Source organism: Necator americanus, chromosome X, assembly GCF_031761385.1.
Source record: "Necator americanus strain Aroian chromosome X, whole genome shotgun sequence".
Classification (NCBI taxonomy): Eukaryota; Metazoa; Nematoda; class Chromadorea; order Rhabditida; family Ancylostomatidae; genus Necator; species Necator americanus.
Genome location: NC_087376.1, coordinates 25695407 through 25723101, shown reverse-complemented (window position 1 = coordinate 25723101; position 27695 = coordinate 25695407). Strand labels below are relative to the sequence as shown.

The following is a 27695-nucleotide window of genomic DNA, read 5'->3' as shown; positions in this document are numbered from 1 at the left end:
TTTCACCTGAAAGACCGTGGTGCCGGTCCCCACCATAAGTCCTCCTTAGGTGGTTTATCCGAATCACCTCCTGGAGTGAAATAAGGAGAAAACTCAAGCGTAGAACTACATCTAGCAGGTAAACTTGTTAATGAGAATTTGCTTGAACTTCTTTGATGCGGGCCGAGAGGGGAGTTAAGAACAGATCGACTCTTCTGATAATATTTGGCTGTCGGTTTGATTTGTGGAAGAAAAGGTTCTTGATGCATTTTGAACTTATCATCAGGTTTATGAGGGGAGGAGTCCCATTGAGTGCGGCTATCAAGGTTTTTAGATCTACCGTCGGATTTGTAGGGCGAGGAATCCCAATAAGGTCGGCTATAAAGGTTTTCAGATCGATGCTCAGACTTGTGCGGCGAGTAGTCCCATTGTGGCCGACTATAGAGACTATCAAATTTGTCATCGGATTCGCACGCGGAGCTGTCCCAGGTACGGCGACGGTTATGAAGGTTCTCAGCAGAACGAGATATCGTCGCCACCCTGTCCATTGAAGATAAGCTACAAGACTCCTCCAGAGTTAGATCACCAGTAGACTTTGTTATATGTGTCTCGTGGCGGCGGGTTGCAATTTTTCTGCTAATCACTGCATGATGTACAGTTCTCGAGGTGTGAGGTATCTCCTCCTTCGGGAGCGATCCCGTCCTTGACATCCTTACCGCAGTTCCATAATCTGATGTCCATGTCGGGCTTTCCTCGACTTTCTCTTTCAACTGTTTAACATGAATATTGATTTGTTGTTCTCTGTTGAGATCAGAGGTTCTCTGGAATTTGGTTCCTGCGCTGATCTGCGACCCTGACGTTGAAGCTTCTTTGCTTGAATTACGGTTAGGAGAGCGGTCAAGCAGATCCAATCGGTGAACTGACCTTCGAAGAGTGACATCGGGGATCTCTGGCGAAGAAGAACTTTGAGTACTTCTCCTGGCTTTCTTTACTGGTTCTTTAGGCACAGATGTTGATGTGGACGGCATCTGACAAGGCCTAAGTTGTTGACGACCTTGAATATTCGGCTTGATCTCCTTCGTTTCACGTTTTTTAGATAACTGCTGATCTGACGGTTTTCGTTTTTTCTGAATCTCTGGCACTTGCTTCGATTTCGTAGTTAGTGTGCTTTTCTTCGTTTGTTTTGGAATATCAACATCTGTTTGAGTATCTGAAAAGTCAGCACTTGAAAATGTATGCTTCGGTACATAACGTTGCCATTCTGTTATGGATCGAGTAGTATTTGGAGCAGAAATAGAGTAATCTTGAGGCTGGTTTTGCAAAGCTGCTTCAGCTGCAATCTCGGCGCTTTTCTCGGAGATGCTCGACAGTTGGCGTTCTGGACGCCGCAGTTTTCTCCTGGTAAGAGGTATAGTTTCCTTCACACGACCAGTCCTTGCAAGACGTTTGAAGACAGCAACCTGAACAAAACTTTTTTTTAAAAATAATTCTACAATAAATTATCTTGAAGAAACTAAATAAGTTATCGTCTGCAGCAAATTCTTTCAAGTTGGAGGCCGCATCGCGTCTGGTGCCAAGTATACGCTTCCTCTGCTTAGCCTACACTACCACAATAATCTACAGTACCAAATCGAAATCGAACTGAGCTTACCCTCCCGCACATACTGTGCAACACTATAAATCTAGAGAAAATAAATATGTTTACAGGTTGTTCATCAGTCTGCAAGATTTGTCAAAACAGCCTTTAGAAAGAGATGTTAATGCAGTTTTATTTTTTAGGTTTGTTCTCTGAATATGCTGGGGTGTTCGGAAAACACTGCACCGAAAAGTTTGGGGATTCAGATTTCTCCAGAATCCGGAATCTTTTCCAACTGCAAGAACTTCGAAGAAGGTTCTCGAAGCTTGGCATAGGTCTATGATTGTGTTTTGTTAACTTGCAAACATGATAACTGAACAAAAAATTCGAGCGGTCGTCTACTACGAGTGACGCCAACAACTGAATGCGACCACAGCGGCATCAAAAATATTTTGAAGGAGGACACTAATTTGCGTTGGACAATTGGTTCAATTGTCAATATTTGTAATTGACAATTGGTCGAAAATATACGGAAGTCCACATGATGTGTGACGTGCTATGGAAAATCCAGGAATGCGGTGATTGCTTGAGCTAAGAAACCCGGTAAGGACACTTACCGGACCTTCCTGGAAAACTGGACGCCAGCCCACGGCGCAAAGAAGACACTGGGGTGGTGTGAGAGTAATCCTCCAGATTTCTGGACGAAGGTGTTTGGCCGTCAAACTTGTCCGATCTCAATCTTTTGAATTTTGTTTTCGTCGACTTCAGAGCAAAAAGTTTGCTCTTTTAAGCACAAGTCACTGGATTCCTGACAGGAGCCCTAGAGCATAGGGCACGGGAACCGATCGCGCGCCATCTCAAAAATGTTCGGAAGAGATTGGATGCTTGTATTGAAGCTAAAGGCGGTCATTCTGAATGTGGTGTCTGAGAACTTACGTAGAATTTCCTGACTGTTGAAGTTGAAAAAAACTTATTTGAATTAATTGATGCGAAGTTGTGGGTGGTTTTTGCGTAACACTTCATGCGAACCACCCTGTACATGTTTTCAAGGCAACGAGCGCAGTGGACGACCGTGGTCTTTCGACAATGACAAATTAGGACGAAAAGCCACTTCGTAGATGACAAATTATCCCAGCAGCCATCGTGTGTGTGACCTCAAAAATTAGCCGACGCGGAAGAAATGCCCGAAAAGCTCTAACTGTCCGTTTTCTGTGTGCCAACGCAACGCACCCCGATTCGGACACCCGCAAAGAAAATGCAAATCTCGCTTGGCGGCTGGTTGCACACCCAGTTGAATTCACCGAACCACACGCCGTCAAAATATCATTTGTTGCTGCCGGTGAAAAATTACTTGCATGAGGGGAAGCTCGACAAATACGACGACCTCAAAAAAGCGATCGACAAACTTTTCGTGTTGCAGCATCCTAGATTCTGGGTGAAGAGCACCAATGATATGTGCAACAGATAGGCAAAGGTTGTAGATGTCCACAGTCATTATAGTGTTCGATCTTGATAGTTTTAAATAAGGTTATTTTAAAATTTCTAACAAATTTTAGTGGACGAATTTCTGAACAACCTAACAGATGTGGGATAGAACAATGCAACTTCTTCTTCGCTTATGAAATCATAGTGAATCAGTGGTTCTTTTCGAATATTTGGGAACACTATCATTTAGGTGCAAGGGCACATGGACTAGAGTTGATTGAACTGTTCTGGATTGTGAATAAGCTTGTCAAAATGAAGTTTCACGTTTGGTGGCCGGGTCTATCGAATGAACAAAAGAAGGAATATCTGCTTTTCGGAAGTTGCTTATAAATCATAAATGTATAGAAAAATACCGTGTGCAAGAGTCTGACATAAGAATTAAAATAATGGAAAAATTACGGTGCTTTCTCTATAAATTTTTGAGCGATTGCAAAGAATATTTTGTAGTTTTCATCGGAAAATGTACTTCAATGAAAGAGACGTTACCTCTGGATCACTTTCTTCTGTTGAACTGTGCATATATCGCTCCGGAGGTTTTAAAAGTTGTCGAGAACCTATAGTAGATTTTGTTGCGAAGCGGTGATTTGGCGAAGTTTTCAGAGATTCCTTTTCTTTTTGTTGTTCTCGTGCTTTTTTGGGGATGAAAACAGCATTATTAGAAACTACAGACGTTGTAGCAGTTTTCTCCTTCCTCTGACTGCTTTCTTGTTTTCCCGAATCAGATTCCGTCACTTCAACGTCCGGTACAACGGAGAGAGCAGGTAATATGGGAACCGGATCAGCATCGCTATCCGTTTTAACATCAGATTCGATATGGGACGGTAGCGTTATTTGTGGTGCAGTTTCGATTATTTTTTCATCACGTAATAGTTCGGCTTCATTTGTAAGAGGAATCGGGAGCATAATCCCTTGTAATGTCATCTCTTCCACAATCTGATCGTCGGTTTTGTCCAGAGTTCGGCTTTCAGAAGGTTTTTCCTGCGTTGGTGAAGATGAATACGATGAGTCGTCAAGAGTCACTCCAAGCATTTCTGCCAATCGATGGTTTCTTTCGCTTCTGAAAATGAGAAATAAAAAAAAACATGACGCTATGTAAGAAAAATTAGTGGTTTTTAGAAGAATAAGTTTAATTACGTACCTTTCAGTCACGGTTGAACTGAGTGCACTAGATGTTTGAATAGTGTCTTCAGTTTTAGGACCCGGTACAATCACAGACGGCATAAAGGTTGGCTCAGTTGTTGCTGTTGTGGTTGTTGTTGTTGGTGGTGGTGGTCTGGATTTGTTTTTCCGGTTATATCCCATATAAACTAGCGATTTAAATAAGTAACCTACACATTAAACGATTCATTTGGAGTTGCAGGTAAAGGAGCAATTAATGTAGTAGCCATATGCGGATATCGACTATAGATGAGAGCATCTAAGGAGCTGGAACTGCCTTTTCGATCTGGAAAATATGAAAATTTTATTAGATCGGAAATCCAAAATGAAATTTGTCTATATTAATTGCAGCGTACGGCATCAAAATTAAAACGTTAGTGGTCAGCGGTAGACATAATGTTTAGAAAACCTCACTAACTTTATAAGAAAGAAGTCTTAAGAATTCATGGATAAGCTATATACTAGTGTGGGAAAACCTTGTTTTACAGATGAAAAAAGCAGCTGTGTGTGGGAGTTACATTGATCCAACCGCTAAAATTTTATTTTTTTAATCAAACACTTTATTTTCACTAAATTCTATTAAATTATTATATGTTCCAAATCTAAGTATATATATATATATATATATATATATATATATATCAAAGTACTTTATATCAGCAGAGAAGAACGTTTTCTTTGAAAATGCGTTGAAGACCTCCTACCTATGTTATCTCGTTTCGCATAAACGTCACCCAAAGCTTTGTAGGACTCCCAAATTGTTGGCTGTACGCCGACTGAATGAGTAGAAATTGATCGGGCAAGTTTCCTCTAAAAATGTATGATCTGTGAAATCAAATGTTTAGTTTCATTTACGTTTCGGTATGACTTACATCATGCGGCTCACTACTTTGATGAACCTCTACGACTGCTGGGATTGTTGAAGGTGCTTGAGGCTGTTGTGGCGGCGATGGTGGTGGTGGTGGTGGTGGTGGTGGTGGTGATGATGGTAATGGTGGTGGTGGTAGCGGCGATGGTGGTGGCTGGGGCGCTGTTGTTGGAACTGAAGCTGGCGATGGAGCTGCTGGAGGAGGTGCTGGTGGCGGTGGAGTCGGTGATGGCACAGAAATTGGAGCAGCAGCAGATTTCGGAGTAGACGTTTCTATCGGTACTGATGTAATGTCGCCAACAACCGGCGCACTAGTTGTAGCAGAGGGGAAGGCAGCCTGAAAGATAGGTTTTAAAAGGAATATCTTATAGACATAAAGGAGATTTTTGCGAAATTTCTCTATCACATGCCTGAATAATCATCTGAAAAAATCCAGATCAATAACAATTGTGACGTTATTTTTATTTTTGATTTGAAAGGAGAATTTCCGATAGTAGATGTAGACATGACTCCCCGAGGCTTAGGAAAAAAAATGAGGCGATGGTGGTGGCTGGGGCGCTGTTGTTGGAACTGAAGCTGGCAATGGAGCTGCTGGAGGAGGTGCTGGTGGCGGTGGAGTCGGTGATGGCAAAGAAATTGGAGCAGCAGCAGATTTCGGAGTAGAAAAAAAAGTAGGCAGGGCAAGAAATGAAGAATATTCACTCTTGCTTGCAGTATTTCTGTTCTATCAATAATTATCGTTAGAGCACAGAACTATGATGATCACGTTACTATTACTATGATATAGCTTTCTTTTCCAGAAAAAAATTACCAAACATTCTTTTATTCAGCTACACGATAGCCGCTGCTTTCTACGACAACAGGTTGAAACTGATCAAATTTGAAAAATTCTCACAATATTTAAAACACGTCCAAGACCAAAAATGCAGAGAAAAAAAGCTGGAGGACGTTCTTCCAAAAAAAAAGATACCTTGTTCGAATCGGTTACCGTAAAGGAATGCTGTGAAATACTCCTTTGACCCAAGGGATTACGATCTGTTAGGCCGATCGATTTGTCCGGTGTAGAAGGTTTCAACACTTCAATCATTGGTGGTGGAATCTAAATTTTTTTTCTTGAAATACAAATACATAGTTGATATTTGAATTTATTGAATATTTCTTGCAAAATGAGAGATCCTTACGTACCTTGTCTAATATAGGTGTTTCTCCGTATGGAGCTGGTACGGTTCCAGGAATGGATGAGATCTCTTTCATCATTAATGGTGCACCATTAATATTACCACTAATCTGTGTGATACTGTTTGCAGATGGATTGTTAATGATTTTTGAAGAGGTTATCTAAAAACTCGTGGATAATTCTGCAGGATTCTATGAAGTTTCTATAATCACTATTCATATAAAACTGTAAATATTGCCTACGAAATATTCTATTCATTTAACTTACTTTGATCTACATTGTAATGTAAGTCTTCAAATATAAAAAATATGGAAAATCTAAGATTTAGCTATTCGATAGTGGTAATTTTGTCTTAATTTTCTAGACAACGGAACGTCTGGGATGAAAACGATATAAGCATTCCATTACAAATTCATCAGATTTTCTGTACCTTACTGAGGAGTGCAGGAGAAAACTGTTTTCAAACTGTAGTATTTTCGCATAAGGTTTATGAAAGAAACCAAAATTGAGCAAATCATTTACTTTATAAAATTAATCCTACTTTATTCTGCTGTATTGTAATTGATTGATTAAAGTTTGAGATAAACTGATATATTATAGTTTTTCTTTTTCAGCGGCTTCAGCAAAAAGTAGAATGTAACATTGTAGCCACAAAGTGGAGAGAATATGATCATATTGAACTGAAGACCAGGTTACTGATGACTAGGTTGGCTACTTACTCCTTAACACTTCGAGTAGAAAAAATTGACAATTGAGAAAAAAATGAGAAGTTTGAAAGGTAGGACACATCGTTTTTCTTGACATACATACATAAGAGTTCTGCGTCTATTCTGTGTCTTCGGTGTCATTGTTGTAATGCAAATGGATCGACGTCATCTCCCAGCGATCATCTTCTATGACTGGAGCACCGCCCCCCGAATGTTAGGCGACCGCCAACGTCAGTGGGGCGTCGGGCGAGGGACCACTACGCACACTAGCATCAACAATTGCTTCGATGAGAGAAACTTCTCTCCATCTTCGGGACATCCGGGTGCTGTCTTCACGGCGATTTGGGCAGTCTCTTGGAGCAGTTCCGAAACGTCACTTACGCAGACGATGGCTGCACAACTCGACGTTGATAAACGCAGCATCGAGCTTCACTTACGTGCTCTATGCTACAGGAAAGTTCTGTCGAGATGAATGTTGACCGAGACTAGATGTTTATGAAAGGTGAGGATCTGTCAGTCATTACTGGTGCGCCAGCTCCGATCGGAGTTTCTGCAGGATAACCCAGCGGGAGACAAAAGCTAAGTCTTCTATGATAAAAAATGTTGGCGTGCCTACATTTTTTATCTCAGAGGTGTTCAGTAGCCGCGGCAGCCACAACCGAATCAACACCAATAAAAGGTTCTTTTCTGCTGATTCTGGGACTCGCGGAGAATGCTTCAAAGGGTGCCGCCGCTCACAACTAGATGTTCAACGCCGGAGTCCATACGCGACGTGGTTGGCCGCCGCAATCGGAGAAGAGTGACTTGCCGCCGTTCACTTCTTCCACGACAACAAACAGCTGCGAGTCGCGTCGGCCACTCGCCGCAACTTGAGGCCCTGGCTTGGGAAACGGGCCCATGTCCACTTCACTCCCTAGGCCTTGCCCCGTCAAGCAACCACTTGTTCTGGCCCCTTGGCCAATGCCTAAAACAAAAATTCGATTTCTTCACCAGTCTCAAATCCAGTATTGAGCTGTTTTTGAGTCTCTCAACCTGCTTCTACTCCCAGAGAATTGTAACCTCCCAGAAATATGGAACACTGTGACAGACACTCATGTTAAATGCACTAACGCATGGTCATTAATGTGTGATTAAGGAGCTATGAAATACACACGTAAACCACACAGCCCTCCCTTTGATCATTTTCAGAATTCCAACAAATTATTCTTTTGTAAACTTGCGGATGCGCAGAACATAATAGGGACGTCGTTTCAGGTTCCCGTGTTCAGAGACGAACTAAGACCCGTGGTCCGGAGACTTGCGCAGCATTCCCTCTCTTCTTTGCGCTCACTGCCTCGATGAATCGTTCCCGCCTTGTCAGTTAGTCGAATCAGACAGCTTATAGTCGCGGTAAAAAGTTGTTTTATCAGGATGATGCACAAACAAGTCTGCGTTTCTTCTTTTCTTGTTTTTAATTCTTTTCTTTCTTGATAAAATAGTTCACGAATAAAATTACATTCTAGTCTCTCAGCAAACATAGACGGCGAAGAAATGCAGAAGAATAATTAGACCTACAATGAAAAAAGCTGTACAAAATTTGGGAAAACATTCTCGAGCAAAACAAAATTCTGCACAGCTGAATTGCTGCTATCATTTGAATAAAGAGAAGGAGAAGAAAAATCATACCATCATCAGTAATCACAAAAATATTACAAAAGTCACTCACAGAAATTGAGCAAAAATTGAACAAACTCACCGCATGCGCATCCTCAAGCCTGGCCATTTTTGGTTGCGCAGGCACAGTTGTGGTTTTTTCCACCTCCTGCTCTCTCTTTTTCAGTTCAGCAAGCGCCATCTTCATTGCCATCTCTCTAGTACCTTAAAATATTCTCTAAGAAGATTTCGGAATAAATGAAATCAAGGAAAAATAATAGGAAACGCAACAAACCTCCTGCATTTTTCTCCAATAATGATGACATGATAGCAGCGATATGTTTACTTTCTTGGGCACCACTTCTTGTACCGCTTCCTTTTCCGTGAAGATTCTACAAAATTGTCAGTATTAATGCTAGAACGTTCCTAGGTATTCTAACCAATGCTTCCAACAAATTTCCCCTTCTGATTCAATTTTCGGTGTAAGAAAAAGCATTAAGATTATCTGACCCCTCCTTCATTGTCCTTTTCCTAGCTACATAAATTTTCTTTTTTTTTAATTTGTTTCCGTGACATACAACTCCAATCGGCTTAGTTGGGCACTTCACTGTGTGACTTGCAGCACATTATTTTTGCCATGGCATCATGTCTGTAGTCGGGTTAAAACAAGCTGAAAAACTGCAGAGTTCGGCGCAGGCGCAAAAGCGACTGTGCTGTGTATGTCGCGGTGGAGCAGCGATGGTGGAGCGCTAGATTCGGCATCCTCATTGGAGCGATGAGTGATGCCAGCAAAGGTTCCCCAGTCGCTACGGTTCTTCGCGCCGCTTCGAGCGCAGCCGTTTAAAAACAGCGTATTATGATTTTGACGAGGCGCTCAACACGCGACGAAAGTATGCAATTCGGGCGGTGGATTGCGAACTCGGCGTGACTCCAGTCGACTTTCTCTAATCGTCGTAAAAAAACGGCGTGCGATCTGTGCTCAAGTTTATACGAGGCAAGTTAGAACGTGCCTCTAAGTACACGATCCGGTCTCTTGACCAGCCTATTCATGTGTCTCACTTGAATAGGCTGGTGAGATGTCATCATTGACTTCGACCGCTCGCACTTGGATGCGGCGCGCTCACAAGGGCGGTACGTTGCGACTGAAATCGCCGTAAAAAGATCGTTATGTCGTAAAAAAAACGGCGAGGAAAATAACTATCAGGGAACGGAACCACGCTGGGTTCCGCACCACGTCAAAATGAGTAGCCGCTTTTAAACAACTGCGCCGAGCTTCATTTCGTCTTGATCATACAATACGAGTTTGATTATTACCTACACTCGCGGTCCCTCTTACGTTCAACGCAGATGCATTTGCGTCTACAGCCTTCGACACGTACGAGCTATTAAGTTGCATAGTTGATTAGCAGAAATTCTTTAAATGTTGCAAAAGAAGGCCTGTTCACGAACACACCAACAAAATCCATAAATAGACAGATAAAATTTATAAAGGGAGCACGGAATCGCTGGTAACACGCTCCTTTCATTACGCTGAACTGCTAAAAATTCTCAAATGAAGGATCGATCAGGGCAGTCGATAGGCAGTTCTGGCAAGACGCATAATCTCCAAGGATATGCAAAAGCAACAAATGTATGGATTCTGTGCGTGCTTTTACTGTAGATCGTGAAGGTTGGTCAGAGCTGTGTTCAAGGATGACATACCTCGGTGAAGATACAAGCCACTGCGGCAGGCGATTATGTTGGCCCGCTGTTTAAGTCAAGTAAGTATAGCCGGGTCAAGCTTGAAGTGGTCCGGTTGCAATCTATATTGGACCAATACTAACTTCACTCGCTATGCGTGCGTAGCGAAGGTCCCATTTGGATCGCAGCCGCTAGCTCCACTGCGCCGCATATGCAACTGCAATTAACTTCAGGTCCTTTTGACCTATAAGTCACATTTATTATGAAACGTGAAGTTATGCATTCTTATCATTTCTCTAAATAAGCGAATCGATCGATGAGATCAATTAGGTACATATCTCCACAAAGTCTACAACGAAATCTATAAAGCATAGTGAAATCTTCTACACCAGCTTAAAAATTGACACTTCAAAAGAATTTTTAATTCATAACGTAGTCGCCGTTGTTGAAATCTCCTTCTGTTTTTACAGAATTTACTGAATTCCTCTTCTCAATGGCTTTATCTGTGAGATTTTAGAGGAAAAAAATAGAGCGTTTTCTTGATTCTTCTTCAAAATAATAAACAAAAATCCGCAAATTTATGTGTGTTTTCTAAAAACTCCCAGCATTTCGATGATTTCGAAGATGTTCGCTAAGAATGAAGAGAAAGAGTCGTTGCAAACATTTTCATGACAATTTTAGTCAATAAATCTCGTTTCAGCGAAAGCACCCAGTCAAAAAATATTATGTAATGAATAAATAAATAAATAAATAAATAAATAAATATATATATATATATATATGACCTTGTCTTTGAAGTAATTAATTTCCAGCGGGATACAGAAAATTTCAGTCACAACATTGATAAAGAGAATTAATCGTAATTTGATAGAACCACAAAAATATCATTTATTATGAATACGTAAACACATACTATGTATTGTAAATGAAAAATAGCAGTTTCGTTTTATTTTTTAACTGCTGTAAAGAACAAAATAGTTATTCTGTGTTTAGAAATGTGCACATCGAAGCCACAAACGCACAAATATCACTTATTTGTATTCCCGCTCTTTGAGGAACAAGAATGATGAATAAGAATTGGAGTAGAATTTAATTAATTAATTAATTTAATTGATTGAAGAAAACTCTTTTTGACAAGAAACATCACCGCTTCTTAGGAATAAAAATTAAACGACAGAATGTTCTTTTTTTTATGTTCAGAAGAAAACACAGTTGTTAGAAGATCTTTTTAAGGGTTCTGTAATCTGACGCAATATCAATTACGTTAGACTAGACAATATAGATTTTAATGTGTCACAGAACACATTTCGTGCCTTATTTTTTGGATTTATAGAGCACTTACTTCTTATTACAGCAATTAATGCATGATCTTGTGAAGTTGACCGGAAAATTTCCCAAACAATGAGGTATTTTCCGGAAAATATTATAATAAAGAGTGTTTGCTCTACAGAAGTACTTCCCTTTGAAAGCAAATCCATTATAACAAAAGAAAAAAGTGGCTCACCAAGCCATCCTTCTTGGGATGAATTAAGTTCCCTCTTCCTGGGCAACAATGAGAGAGAAGGAATATGAGAAGCGGAACGAGTAGCAGTAATCCAAGCAGTATAATTAACCAAAAGATGAGACATGCGCCTAATATCATAATGCAACTGTAATGTTTAGTATTTTAGAAAAATATTGACAGTTGGCCTTTGTTAAATGTTAAATACATTCAACTTACTCGTCATCTCCCGGAACACCTTCACAAATTCGTCCTAATCCGTTTGACGTATCATTTGTACCTTTTTTGCAGACACATTTTAAATGCACATCCTCCACAGTACAAATCGCATAACGATGACAGTAGTTGGTTGAACTGTCCTCACATAACGGTGCTTCTGTAAGCTACTAATAAGTCTAGTATATTTCATAAACTTTCGAAGCGGAAGTTCTGGAACACCGAATACCGTATGCTTACGTAATTATTGTGTTTTTTCTATTTTATTAAATTTGTTCCCTAATAATGAGGGGTCTGAAGGGAAATGGTGGACAAGAAAAATTAGAAGAGCACTTTTGTAACGTAATAATTCTCAGTCAGCCAAGGTGAACGAAATAAAAACCGATTTAGGTAGGAGCCGATCATATTTCTCCCAGCTCATGGCAGCTAGCGTTGAACATGTCTAACGGTAGAATACGATCGGTATGTGATTGGATGCAGAAGAAAAAGAGAGTGAGACCGTTTGTTAGGGAGACGTGTCGCGGCCATTTATTTGAACATATTTCACGTCGACCATGAAACAAATGCTCAGTCCACACTCAGCACATCCAAGATAGTATTTTATGAAGAAGAATCAAATATTATAAAATTCATATAATTTCATGTTTACCTTCAATCGTCACTTTTCTTGTATCGGACGCTGATTCTCTCGTTAGATCTCCGAAATCCTTTAGAGTACAGTGATTTCCACAGAATGAGTTCACTATCACATTTCCTGCTGAAGTTGTTCTAGCACATGATGGAATCTTCAAGTTTTCGGCGATCTCAAAACAGAAATAACTCAGATAGATCTGTGGACGTGGAAAAATAAGTAATGTGAAATTAACTCTGTGCTAAAGAATACCTTGCCAATTGCTATCCATTTCTTTTGTTCAGTTGTCAATTTATTTTCACCACAAGCAGAATGGATGTCAAGTTTGTAGAAGGCCATATCAGCCTCATGAGCTAAAATTTCACGTACGGATTTATTTGCAAAGATTTAATTACTGTATTTTAGTGGCCTAATTTATAGAAAAAAAGAAAGCTTTGTGAAACCATTCTAAGGATTCTCGTATATTATGCATAAGAAAACTCGAACCTACATTGTTATAAAAGATCAAAAATCTAGTAGAAGCATCGAGAATTTTCTTCCGTAATTCGCAAATATCCATTAAAAAAAAGATTTTTTCTAACGCTTTGTAGTTAAAAGGTAAAGCATCCGACAATTATTAAACGTTTTAGGAAACTAACAGTAACTTCCAACATTTCATTTAAATAAGCAGAAATCTATCAGTTTAGTACAAATGAACATTAACCTTCACATTTTCTTCCGACTGCCCATTCACCGGTTGGACATTCGCATTTGTAGTTCGAATATTTCTTCTTCGAATTGTCCACAAGATCAGCTAAGCATTTATTTTGAACAGAAGCCTCAACTCCTCCCGTGCTAACTGAGGACGATACGTCTTCAGCGGCTCTTCCCGCCGTTTGTACAACATCACCAGACGCAGGCGGTAAGACAGTTTTGTTTTTGGCAGCATCAGTGGATGAATTTTTCATAGACAAATGCGATTCAGTCGTAACGTGGACAACTCCCATCTCTGAAGATGAAGATTTTGCGGATTGTATCCGGTCATCGGCAATGGAATGGCCTGTCAATGGATGTTTTGTTGCTTGGAATTTTGGATTAAGGTTACCGTACACATCTTGCGTTAAATCAATATCATAGTTAGATGTTCGGCTGGATACTGTAACATCAGAAGGTGAAGCATGTGGAAACGTAACAAGTCCTGCCTCGTTTTCTTTTGATGAAAGGTCTACATGAGATAAGGGTATCGTCCTTCCGTTACTGTCCTCCTCTTCGATTCCAACATTGTTTCCAAAAATTTCTAACACATCATTATTATTAGTAATCATATCCAGTTCCTGCTTTCCGGTTTTATTCCCTTCTTTAACGTCCACAATTCCAACTTTAATATGCGTAATTTTTGCAGTTGTACCGACAGATGGAGTAGTGGTTGTTGTTCTCCCCCGACCTCTGACATGACCGAACCCACGTTTTTTCGTACTCGGTGACATTGTTTGTTCACTAGGTGTGGAGCTCTGTATTGTCGAAAACACAGGCGCTGATGTTGCTGAAGATAATGTTTGTAGTCCTTGACCAGATAACGAATAACCAGAATCAATCGGATGAATAGGAGTAATCCCGGTAGTCATCACCGAGTTTGGAGAAACAAACGGATCGTTTGGAGTTGTCGAGATTTCAGGGACATAAACCGTTCCTACTGTAGTGGAATATAGTAGGGAATGCGGTCGGGATGTAATCGGTAAAGGTATAGGATTCGATGGTGGAGGTGTCAATAGAAGTGTCGGATACGGTGGAGGCAATGGTGGTAGACCAGTAATCCTTGAAAGTTGTACAGGAGGTGGTAAGGTGATTGTTGGAGGTGGTGTTATGTGAATAGGTGGAGGAGTATGCGATAGCACAGGAGGGAATAGTGTCGGAAATTGAGGTGGTGGTGGTGGAGGACGAAATCCAGGTAGCATAGGATTAGTGATCCTCAGGAAAGCTTGTGTATAGTTGAGCGGTGTTGGCATAGCGACTTTCTTCGTTCTGTTGTAATAGCAACGAAATGACGTTTCGAGCGTTCTGACATAGCTCTGATCTAAATATGAATCCATAAAATTTCATTCTTTTCGTACAAGAACCATATTTAGCTGGCGTCTGATGGGTTCAACCGTGTTAACGCGACACATCTGTTGCTGAGAAGACTGGCGCAGAGAAGAGAAAGAGTGCGTGAACCCGAAAAAGAGCGTGCGCAGCAGCGTTTACGCGGTTGAACACATTCGGCTGCAATTATGTGTCTTAATTGTGTAAAACGAACCCTCATCGCTGCCATCGATGCAATCTTTTTTACCGTCAAGCAGCCATTCCCACAATACGCACTCACCATATCCCTTGCAGGGAAATGAGCTGGGATCACCACAGAGCTTCTCCTCTACAAATATTTGGTCAGAAATTAAGGATTTTTGCACTACTCTCTGAGTTCTCTTCATGGATTCCTAAGGAAGGAATATTATGGTTACGTAAATCAGCCCCGGAAGCCCGAAATAAGAAATGATTTTAATTCCAACAGTGATGCTGTGGTGTGGATACTATTTATGCGTGCGCAATTCGCGCTGATTCGTGCATGTATACGTAACAGTGTTTACGGATGCAGCGCAACAATGGAAAAGTCTTTGTCTCAGTCGAAAATTCCTCTGTGTGGGCCTACAAAAATACTAAAAATAACAGAGTTGCTTCCACATGATAAGAATAAGATGTCGACATTTGTCCAGTGACTTTTCTTGGTAAACGCTAGGACTTCGTCTTCTGTTCGGTACTGTAGATTTTTTAAGAACGTGTATATGGCCTATGGGGAAAACCATTGCATCTAATTGGTGTTTTTTTTTCTTCACAAGCAAGTTTGGCCTGGTTTTTCTTTGCCTCCGAAAGGCTGAAAAAAACCGTTTAATTTCGGATTACGTCCAACCATTGACCATAAAAACGTAGTGGTGACCTCGTGCAACTGCGCTACAACCGTTGCAGCAGAAGATGTAACTGTCTTTCAAAAAAAAAAAACTTACTCGACAGCGAACACCATTGTGGTTGACGGCTGGAATCGTCACATTTAGACGAAAACAAACAACTAAGCGCATGTGACATATCAACGCAGTATGCGCCACACTTGATATGGCCGAAAAAACACCCTAAACTTCTAGGTTATCATTGGCGCAATAAATGCTAATGAATCCAGAAACTTCTGGAAACTAACACTCATCGCTGCCGTCGTAGCAGTCGGGTTTCCCATCATGAAACACCTTAACTGGTACGCAACGCCCAAATCCGCAGTCGAAGTCGCCTGGTAAACAACGACCGGGTAGTCGAACGGCGACTGCTGAAATTTCCAGTAAATTCATTAAAAATGTAGAATGGATTAGTTCCTAATATGGTCACAAACAATTCTTCAATTCTTCTGAGATTGTTTTTAATAATAAATGATATGGATAAAGGGGGATATTTATTGCTTTTTATTCTAACAATGAATTTTTATTATAAAAAAATCAAGTGTTGTGCACTTTCAATACCAATGAATTTTTATTATAAAAAAAATCAAGTGTTGTGCACTTTCAATACCCCCCACAGTCGGCCGTTAGCTTGAACGTATCCTTGATTGGACGTTTCCTCCATCCAGCATGTCCACTTCCCTGTATAAAAAGAACACCGGAGCTGCCATGTGGAAAATCACGTAGAGATGCACTTCGAAATCGCGAACCAAGCCAGGAAAACAAACTTTGCTTCTATTTTTTTTGAAAAGTACACACTTGCTGTGCGAATTTAGTTTGTGAAATCTTCAAAATTTCCAACAAAAAATCATTTCAATAATCCTCACTAGCTAATCGTAAGATTGACTATTATTAACTTGTCGTATTGTTTTTTTTAAATGGAAATGTCAGATTTCTTTTGAAAAAATATCCGAAATTTGAAAGATTGATGAAACAGATCTACATTTTATTGTTTTGTTAGAAAATTTCAGAACCTTTCATAAGAGTTATGAGAGTTTATAACAGATGGTCTTTTTGAAGGTTAAAAAAGACTTTTACATGTGTGTTGATTCGGTCGATAAAAGTTGAAAGTATGGAGGGAAAAAACTACTTCCCTCCCCCCTTCTATTGCCCAGATATTGCCCTTTTCAACTATGTACCGTTTATGCAGGACTTTTAAACAGTATTCAAGAAATTTTTTTATTGGTTCAAGGACCCTGTAAAATAGAATCGTAGTTGTTTCTTTTTAAAAATCAACTGTTCCCCGAGGTATGAGCCTAACGAATCCAGAATCTAGCTGCTCGAAGAATGAAGGCATTGTATGGTGACTAAAAAGTTGCCAAAAATACCTCTTTTGCTTAAAAAAAGTAATAAAAAAATTCAGAATCGCGAAAAAAAATTGGAAGAAGCTTATGGAAGAATCCAACTGTTAGGGCGAATGAAAGACCGTTAATGCCACATTAAAGGCATCACCCCGCGAATCTGAGGTGGTGCAGATTTCAGGTGGAGTATTCGTATACAGGATGGGAGACTACGGAGAGGGAGGTGATTCCGTCCATTTCTTGCTAATTGCCGTAAAAAACGGCCCGGAAGATGCGGCGCCGCACAAGACTGGCGCGCTCCAATCGAACCTCTTGTACAAAATGGTGCGCCAAAACGAATGAAGCCGTATCTTCCGGGCCGTTTTTTACGGCAATTAGGAGGAAATGGACGGAATCACCCTTCTCTCCATAATCTACGATCCCGTATACGAATACTCCACTTGAAATCCATACCACCTCAGATTCGTGGGGTGATGCCTTTAAGCAGATAAATAGACAAATAAATAAATAAAAGAAAATCATTGGGCAGGAAACTGGAAGTCAACACATAACTTTCATCAAATTAAAGACAAACGATTAGAAGTATGATAAGGTTGTTGATGTTTACACCAACAGACTCCCACAATAAATAAAGTGAATGTAAGAAAGTACATAGTTGACGTGGGAAAGTCATTCACGAAATTTAGAGAGGATACCACAAAAATCAGGAAACTGAAATAAAATCAATAGACAGCAAATAAGACTAGAAGCTTCATTGCGGAGATCAACCGCATTTATTGCACAGAAAAAGTTTTCTTCTGGGAAAATAACGTTGGAATCTTTCCTTTGGGGTCTTTTAAGCATCGATTTCAATTCAGAAGTAAGGTAATTATCACGATATCAAAGGAAGAACAGATTTTCTTTTGGAGGAAAAGTCGCGCTTCTAATAAGGAAAAAGGTAACAAGTAATGTAAATAAACATTTTTTTATGAAACAATGAAACATCGCTTTTTCATGCCTATAATAGTATTTGAACAGCAAGATCCCTTTCCGTTACTACAAATAATAAAATAAAAGACTCAATCGTTATTCCTCTTCATTGCTGAAATTCACACTGTCTCATAAAACATGAAAAACACTGGTAGAGAACAAAATGTATGACTGATTTATTCTTTTTTTTTAACCAAATGTGAATGAAAAAAGAGACACAACACTTTCTCTGGTAGAAAAAATTATTCCCACACCTAACATTTTTAAAGTGAATACAAGAGTTCCGAGAAAGCACTTTCCATGGACACGAATTTAGCTCGTTCCTCTTCCAGAAAACGAAAAGTCTTTTTGCAAGAACTGTTGAGGAAAGAAACGACGCTTTATACGGATAAATTACTATAATCGCTTAGAAGAAATCGACAGGGAACATCAAAGAAAGAATGCTCACCATTCTTTCTGTGATGCTTCTTTGAATTCAATCTTTGAGTACTAATTCTTTAACTAGAACTTTAATGTGGGTGTAGTGTAGCGGTTAGAGGTTCCGCTTCCTGCACGATCGGTCGGAGGTTCGAATCTTCCTTAGTGCACAGCAAGCCTTTCATCCTTACGGAGTCGATAAATTGGTACCATCTTGTCTGGGAGAATAAAAATACTGACCTGACACATCGGTTAGTCCCGGAATTCGATGTATAGGCCAGTTACACGTTCGTAAACTTCAAACAATTTTGAATTGAAGTGGAGGTGATGGCGCGTCCCAAGCGGATGGATTAATGCCAGACACTTTATTTCTTTGTTTTCTCTAAAACGCTATACAAAACTCCAACCGAACGGTAGAAGGTTAGAAACCGCCCTAGTACCAATCGAGCCTTTCAAACACTTTGGAGTCTATAAGTTGTTTGGGAAGATAAAAACATTGACTTGGTCATCACCGGCACCCGCAAGTCATTGTATAGGCCAATACGCGTTCCAAAACCTCAATGATTACGAATCGAGGAAAATACGTAGGTAAATCTGAAGCGGATTGATAGCCTGGGGACTTCATCTTCGTGTCCTTTTAATATCAGCCAAGAACATTTGAAAAGAAAAATATCGAGTGAAGGATATGTTGGAAAGAAAAAGAAACTACTCCAACACCAGGATATGGTTTCACTCCCGTTATATCAGAAATGTTTTCAACATTTTGAAAATTTTCATGCACGTAGTGTAGCTCCAATTACAGTCGGCAATAACTTCAATCGTATGACCGCACCGCTTCTTACTTTCTTTCCTTGACAGAGATTCCTTCATTTACCTGTCCTAACCCATTCAGAGACACATCACGTTCACCCATTCGAAAACACTGTCGAGGACACATAAAGTTACGTCTAATGTCAAAATTACGAGATAATTCTTTCCGGCGAGCGCTATGAGGTGTCAATGCGGTAACATCATAGAAGCAAAGAAAAAAGCTCCAGAGTTTCTGCTCTGACACTAAAATACTACTTCCCGGGAAGTCTTAAACAGCTGAAGGAGCTTTCGTAAGTCATATTTTAACCCAAAGTTTCACAGCAAAGCAAAACATTATCGTGCACGTGACCGCGATAGATTTCCCTGGACGCGAAACAAAATCATGACCGACTGGACAAATGAAAAATGATTGCCCACACTCGGCGCCGAAAACTTTCAACCGAGCGACCACGACGCGTCGTGGTCGCTCGGTTGAACGTATTCGGCGCCGAGTGTGGGCAATCAGCGCACTTGCGCATGATCCACACTCCTTGCCTCCTATTTCTTCCTCTCGCTATAACTTATTCCATTTAAAAGCTCATCGAGTCATCCGGTAGAAAACATGGCAACGTTTTAAAATAAACAAAAGACTAACAGATAGAAAAATTGATTAAAGAAATTAAAGAATTGGTTTAACCAAATTCGGAGAATTTTTGAGGATTCATAAAACGATGAAAAGTGGTTCTATTACAAAATATCCATAGGAACGGTTATACACACAGCGCTATAAAAAATACACGAGTTAACAGAAGGCCAATAAAAAATGTGTCTTAGTTTTAAAGAATATTCGGACGTATGTACCTAAACAACAAAACTTCTGAGTACAACTATTAAGTATTTAAAACAATAATGGAATAATATATTAGTAAGGAATTTAATGCTTACCATTATAGCTAGTGTACTGAGCGTATGCTAGGCGCAAAGCTAGCAGGACAATCAGCATGGAGCCATGAACGAAGTCCTCGCCACAACATCAGAATTGCATGTGAGACACTGCAAGTACATTTAGACAATATTTAAAAGGTTTTTAAAATCCATGCTTATGTTTGCCGTAAAGTAATGACCGGTAATAGTAAGAAAAAAAACCATTTAGAAGCAAGAGAAATTTCTGAAGAAGTGTCTGACGGAATAAAATATCGATGTTACTGATGTTTCCAAGAAATTGTGCAATTCTTCGTTCGAAGAAAGAAATCATCAACAACAATTTTCTCAATAATCCTACTAAATAAGGTGCTTTTTTGATCACAGGCAAATTAAGGGGAAAAAGTAGCAACGCTAAATACCTGAAGTGTCACTGCTCGAGCGGTTCAGGGGCCTCATACTTGGATAATCAAGCTTTTTAGTAAAACAGAGTAAAATAGTAGAGGAAATTATTGTATGCAGATAGGAGATCACTAAAAGCAAGAGAATTCAGAAAATCGCAAAAATTACAAGGATGTGCTTAAAAAGTAATAGGTAGTAATAGAAATGCTTTCAGGAAACCAATATGCAAAAATGCAGAAAAAGTGCCGTTTATACAAAACAACCCATTACAGCACCCCACTGTTGGTGTGGTTTTCCACGGAGTTTGTGACTACAGTGGTTGTATGCACTCCCCAACTTATGCTCTCGTCCTAAACAGATGTAAATGTGGATATATTTTTGGATAGTATTTTAAGTGAAAAGGACGGATGTAGCGCACTTCGATGGTTCGAAACGGCACTAGTGCCAACCAAGCCGTTCATCCCTCCAAGGTAGGTGAATTGGCTCCAGAACTTTCTGGAGAGGATAAAACAGTGACATGATCATCGGCTGATCCCGCGAGTCACTGCATGGGCTTACAAGCGATCCAGAAACATCAACGATTACGAATTGCGGATTAGGCGTTGGCGCATCCTAAGCGGATTGATACGGCAGAGACTTTACTCCTCTTTTTATTTCAAGCAACATCCACTTTCGCTGTTAAAAAGAGAAATCCTGATAATTTGGAAATGAAACTGACATTTAATACGACAGCAGACTTGAGTATAATTGCACTGGGGAAGTATGTATGGAACATATTTGACGACCAGATGGTTACATGGTATCCACATGCATTTCGTAATAGGAACCATGAGTCAGATTGTGCAATTTTTTATTCCGAAATAACATGTTGTTGAGGTGTACTTAAGCTCTACCATCCTTTAGCAAACTAGGCATTGAACGATTATTTCGGTTCCCCGCAAGTGTTAGCGACACCTCGCCTTCCCCTCCCTCTGCCACTTGTTCTGCTCTCGGAATGAGTACGATTAGATGTGAAGGAGTGGAAAAGTGGCCGTAGCGCAGTTCATTATCCTGCATTAAGAACTCAGAAAAACGTTTCGTTGTTGATCTGCGTTTTTCCGCTTAAAATCGTGTGCCGGGAGGCCTAAGCAGCCTAAAGCAGGCTTGTAATGTGCAGCGCGGAACGTTTGGTCGCCCCGTTTCCTACAATTTTCTCCGTGATTGCACTTAGACCTGCCATTGCTACTGCTCGTTCAACGCCTCAGACCCCCACTTTACGTCTCATTTCAAATTTCTTCAATCGTAGGATTAGACAACAATACTTTTCTCCCAAAAAACGAGAAACTATTAAAAATTCCACAAACTTGTGATTGTTTCGAATAAATGTGTAAAGTTATGATGAAGGACGAGTCGGAGAGAATATGTCCAGAAAAACTATGGATACGCTACAATCAACGAATAATTATCTCAAAACAACTTCCAACAATTCTTAAAAAGAAATGGATCGAAATCAAACGTGAAACTTCTGCGAGACACAATGGAACCAATGTGTGCGACTAGTTATTGGTCAACGCTGGTAGGCAGAAAATTGCCCTCAAGGCGGTAAGAGTTTCTTTGTAATGCTCAGTGAAGCCTACATAGCTGGTGGTCACTATAGTTGGGAGACACCAGACAAAGATCAAAGACGTGTGGGTAGTGGATGACGTCAAAGAACAATTTGTGGATTTTTTAGTCTTCTTCAGATGAGATCGTAGAGAACCACTTGAAAATGATGAGGAAACCGAAAAATGATGATTCGCTCAAATTCCTTCTCGGATAAGGGAAAAGAGCAGGAAGTGCAGATGTAACAAAAAGTTCAGATGAAATTTTGATGGAGAAAACCGCCCATGAGTCACCAAATAAGGCCTCAGCACACATTAGGGGAAACACGGATTGATCATGGAATATATAAAAGAATTCTGTTATTGATACAGTAATCAGTTTCAGAAGTACCTACAATCCGCACTACCTCGGATTGGTGGTATGCTGCTTTTAACCCAAGCGCATTGCTCTGACGATGCAGAATTATCACCTTGGGACCCACAATATCTGAACTTGCTACTGTATGTTCCAGTGTTTTTATCCACGGAGAGAAAACTTTTTGAAATCAGTTGTTAATGACAAATTATACTATATGAATGACACAGACTGGTGAGTAATAACGAAGTTATTTTTTGTGCAGTAACCTATCACTTAGTTCAGTAATGTTCGAGTGAATTTTGAGTAAAATAAAAACGAGGAGTCTTCCAGAAGCACAAGACCTGCGCTCCTGAACGAAACAAATCCATAGGTGTCATTATCGAAGCTGTTCAAAATTATCTTTAAAGAACAGGTAATTCATGCACAAAAATTTTGAACCGACACATAAATATGAAGATGCGAAATTCAAAGAAAAACAAAACATTCCAAGTGTTCTTATTTCTACAGAAAAGTGAAGTTGTAAGGTATAGAAATACTTTTAAAAAACGAAAAAGAGAAGAATATGCCAAATTTTGGTTATGCTGGGAGTATTCCTGGTTATTAGGTATCATATTATCTGCCATAAAATCTCCTGTAAGTAAACTATAGGCGAATAATAATTGGATTTCAGTTCTCGTGGAATAATCTGCCAAAGAGGCTATCGAAATGTGCTATGGAGATACACAATACACAAACTTTTAGGACCAGTAAATCCATTAATCAAACAACCAATAAAATTATTAAATGGTTAAAAACAGAAATTATCAGGTATTTTCGAACTTATGGATCCCATTAGAGAACTGCTTTTCGCATGAGCAACTCAGAATGCGATAGATGCTGTTTTGTCGATGATGGTATTACTCAAACCGTGATCGAAATCTTTGTAACACTGAGTTCACTCCTTGCAGAAGTAACGATCCTTAAATAATGGGTTGGTAGTGACATCCTGGCAGGCAATCCCTCCTACGCTGACAATTAAAATTGTTAATTAAATTAAATTAAATTGACAATTAGTTGTTTCAGTTAAAGTACTACAACAACCAAGATGATCCAGAAAAGATGAATGCAAGTCCGGATGTCCTTAATAGTGCAGAAATAGCAGAAATGAGTGGAAGATTTAATAGCGCTAGTTATTAGACAATCGCAGAAAGTGAAACGTAGTAATAAAAATTCGGGATCTCGTCGATAGGTCATTGCGAACGAATGTGTGATTATTGAGAGATTGAGGGAGAGAAAGAGACAAATCGGTGAGTGTAGAGGTAAGTATCGAATAAGACTAGTGCTGACCTAAACAACTTTTGCTTCTGCGTCGATCCGTTGAAGGCGAAAATTGCGCCCCCGTGTGCACGAACGACAACGTGAGGCCCAATAGAGGGTGGCAGCAGCACCAGCGAGGTTGGCCTGGATAAACAGCCCCACTCAAGCCCGGTCAACTTCAACGTATTGGCAGTCAGCCAACCACCACCATCACCACCAAACTTCCGGTCTACACCGAAATATCCTAATAATACGTCTCGATTGTCTTGACAGCGTGCTCATTTTCGGTCAAATACTCCCTCGATCCATAGAATGTAGCCAGCAACGAGTAAAGCTATAAATTGTGATTTTGGCACGGCACGAGTCGTTCTGCTTGAATGCGTACCACTCAACCCCTAAAAGTATCAAGCGCTTGTCAAAATACTCTTATTAGTTGTTTAAAAAATAACCTCCAAAATTACCAGAGCAAGGATAAAGGGCGCACGTCTATCCACTGTAGTGTCATTGTACATCCAGGAGCTACGCAGGTCTTAGCTTCAGGATCAGACAAGCCCTGTAAGCATTATTTGGCTTCCGGTACGGCTCTAGATATATCCGAATGAATAAATAATATGTAAATAAATGTATCGTCAATATACGTGCCCAGAGAAACGTCCGAGGCCATCCATAAGGATAATGTCAAAAATTGAATTTCACTAAAATAAAATTAATAGAATGTAGAAATACCAAATTAATCACAAGCAAATGTAGATTAAAAGCATAAAACCACTTCTCCTATTATGATGTGAGATCACGTGCCAAAGATTTTTCCGCAAGAAGTGAGAACTCGTACGAACTTAATTTCTAATATGCAGAACAGTTCAAGGATGACTTGCATCAGGGTTTGCATGTGATCTTCACCTGAATTCCCTTCATTTATGCTGCATTAAAATCATCCGAAATTTTCAAGATTTTTTTTTAAATCGCCGCTTCAAGAAAGTTCAGGTTGCGTCTCATATTAGAGATGAGCTTTGAAAGTGAAGTTCATTTTGCTTCTATCCTCGTATTTTAACATTTGTAAGGATACCCCCTATTTTATTCGCATTCCCTCAAATTTTTCGAGCACGTGCCAAACATTAACGAACGATTAACGCATCTGTTACAGTCTGTGTTCAGTAATGTGTAATTGTACGTGTACTGTAGAATTTTGTTTGTTAGCAATGCTAGTATTATTACGTTACTCAAAATCAAATTTGTGCGAAAGGAAGGGCAAGGTGCTTCTTTTAATTTGACACGAAAATCCTCTACAAATGTATTAAAAATGGTTGCGAGCTAGCTACAAGGTCCAACTTTCATAACGAGCGCACGTGATCACATTAGGTTCAACCGAGTGAACGCGACGCATCTGCCCGCGGCACATGTTTTTCACTTTCCTTGACGCTAACACACTAAATTCTTCCGTAGTAGTAGTTGCAATATTTGCTTCAATAGGTACGAAACTATTTTCGAATACTCGTGATTATGAATTTTACGTCATTTCATATACAGGTTACGATCTTTGATTATATGACGTTGATGACGTTTGAGCTGCACAGTCGCAAGAAGAAAAATATTTAAGGTATAGCAAATATAACTAATTATAGAATGTAAAAATACCAAATTAATCACATGTGCATTTTTGTGGAACTAGAATCACTGACATTGCTAGCTGCTTCAGTTAAGTTTCGTATCAAAATCCCCCTGTAATGAATTGAACCTATAAAAAATGCTCATATTTTTTATGTTTGTTTGGGAGGATAGGTTTTACTGTTTGGGGGTAATATAGTTATTTGTGAATTTTTTCAGTTGAAAAAAGCGTATTCTTCTTGGGAACATTTAGGAACTTATATAATGCATGTATCCGTGTTTCACTTGGAAGAACAGTTTTTTGTAGGTTTTTTTTCGAGCGGTTTCAAGAAATTCCTAGCTATATTTTGCTTTTCCAAATTTGTTCAACCGGGTGCACGCAGCACGTGCTCTATTCCTGACCGATATTTCACTCTCACTGCTCACTTGGCACGCATCATCATTTTTTATTATTTATATTATTACCTATTATATTTTATCTAGTTTTATTTTTTGTATTATATTCACATTATTTGTCACTTTTTTATTTGCCTACTATTTATATGAATTCGTAATAAATTGTCACTCTCATTATTTTGAAATCCATGAAACGGGTACGAATCATGAAGTACTGAACTTTCTTTCAAAAAAATAATTTTTTCAAAAAGGGTTTTTTTGTTTATCTCGGCTAGGCTATTCACGACGTCTACGCTGTCAAATTCTCAGCCACTTCCGCTTACCATAATATTTGGTATTAATTAATTGCATGCTCCATAAAGTCTAATCCAAAATGTTGGAATGTCCCTCGAATTTCGATCCCGGACGTAGTTGCACTCCAAAGTACAAACCACCAACCGCGAGGCACTTGTTCCCGTTTTGAATGTTCCGGCCTTCTTTGATTGTTCCCTCATAGAGGAACTAGCCGGAAACGGTTTTTTATCCATACTTTTTCTTCAAAAAACTCTCCATTCTTTTGTACTTGTAGTTATTTCAAGACAAATGAAAAATTACAAATAGTGCTGACTCATTTTTATTCCGACAACAAATTTATCCTATATACAAACAATGAAAAATTAAGATCAAGAGACCCGTAAGAGCAGGATATTTACATTGAAAAAAATTCCAATTGCATCAAATTATCTTAGCTAAAACTATTAAAACTATTAAAAGTATTGTAATAGTTGTAGCTATCCTTGTAAGCATTGTTTCCATTCAATGATGAGATTCTGGATCGTCGTAATATCCTGGATAAGGTTGGGCGTTCATGTAGCGGGAAAGCGGCACCGTTCTCGTCGAATGTCAACTCATTCGATGAATCGTAACTTCGTGGCCAAATCTAAAAAACACTACGTATGAATAGCATATTATTATTATGAATAATAAAAGTCTTTTCACTAGTGGGAAACGGTACAGTTCGCCGCCCGATGTAAAACATGCTTCACACGTCGACGACGGTCGCGAGAACGATAAGCGTTGACGTCGCAACGTAAGCGTTTGTTGGTCGTTCGGAAAGAAATGAGAGAGCGGAAAGAAACGAAAGAAAAACATGAATTCTTATTTTCCTCAGTAAACAGCCCCCACACGAAGTGAGCAACGTGATTTTTAATGATTGTTCAACTTTTTTTGTTTAACATTTTTTTGGCTGAATGTGACCTCTACTTCAAATTGAAGGGAATTAAAACAAAGCTAAAAGGATTTTGGCAAACCCAAAACTTGTGTCACTACTTTGAAACGTGTCTAATTGTCCAAAGATGATTATACATTCGAAAATTCACTACAATCAGGAAGAATAGTCGTAAATAGTCGATTATCTGCTTACTCACCAATTCACCACCTACTGATCCAATTGGCCGAATAAGATTGAAAGCGAAGGTATCGTCAATATTTCGTTCTTTTTCTAAAAGTCGTCTGTAGACGTCCACTGCAGTGATCGACCAACATCCTAAAATTCGTAAATCATACCCGTCCATGATTATCCGCATTTATTCACAACTATTAATTGATATAGTAGAAGTTCTTTATTAAAATGTTAGCTTTTCCTTCAGCTTCGATTTTATGGTTAATTGAACTCAGTTTGAGTGTAGTAAACAAACAAATAACTAGGTAAATAAATAAACAGGTGAATAAACAAGAAAGTAAGTAATGTGCTGGTTTTGTCATAAATGGACTGTGCTGACAGTGCCCAGGTGAGAAACAAGATGCACATTCGGCTTAACATACACCTGATCAAGCAAAACGCTTGGAAACTTCTTTAAATCATTCAAAAATTGTAATGATTTTGTTTTCTTTCAAGAAATGAATAAGCTAAGATTAGCTATACCCTTGCAAAACTTTTCATCCTGAACAAGGAACCAATACGAATTTGTTTCTTGAGATTTCGATTCAATTTACTATGAAATTCTGGAAAAATTACGAACCTTGGATTAAAAAACTGATCGAGAGTCCAATGAATAAATGTCTGGAGGTGATGTACAT

The 27695-nt window shown here is 39.3% G+C and overlaps 1 protein-coding gene across 4 annotated transcripts; it reads right to left on the bottom strand.

Annotated features, from left to right (window-relative positions):
- Positions 1–2: 2 nt before the first annotated feature.
- On the bottom strand, positions 3–27695 carry RB195_025505 (uncharacterized protein; the record flags this gene model as incomplete). 4 transcript variants are annotated; one of them, XM_064213679.1, is made up of 19 exons in its annotated part: positions 3–1439; positions 3527–4097; positions 4179–4313; positions 4373–4484; positions 4903–5008; positions 5071–5403; positions 6037–6165; positions 6252–6404; positions 8686–8807; positions 8878–8974; positions 11767–11911; positions 11983–12139; positions 12629–12809; positions 12863–12963; positions 13314–14663; positions 14883–14996; positions 15625–15747; positions 15813–15935; positions 20025–20082. In XM_064213679.1, 19 exons carry the CDS (start codon positions 20080–20082, stop codon positions 3–5), a joined length of 5547 nt encoding a protein of 1848 aa, XP_064069561.1. The 4 variants fall into 4 exon arrangements, with proteins under 4 accessions (XP_064069561.1, XP_064069562.1, XP_064069559.1 ...); XM_064213680.1 differs by lacking the exons at positions 3–1439; positions 3527–4097; positions 4179–4313; ... (4 more) ...; positions 6252–6404; positions 20025–20082 and adding exons at positions 7691–7914; positions 26382–26556; positions 27044–27162; positions 27638–27695 and having other exon boundaries at positions 8682–8807; positions 12629–12782; XM_064213681.1 differs by lacking the exons at positions 8686–8807; positions 8878–8974; positions 11767–11911; ... (6 more) ...; positions 15813–15935; positions 20025–20082 and having other exon boundaries at positions 6252–6323.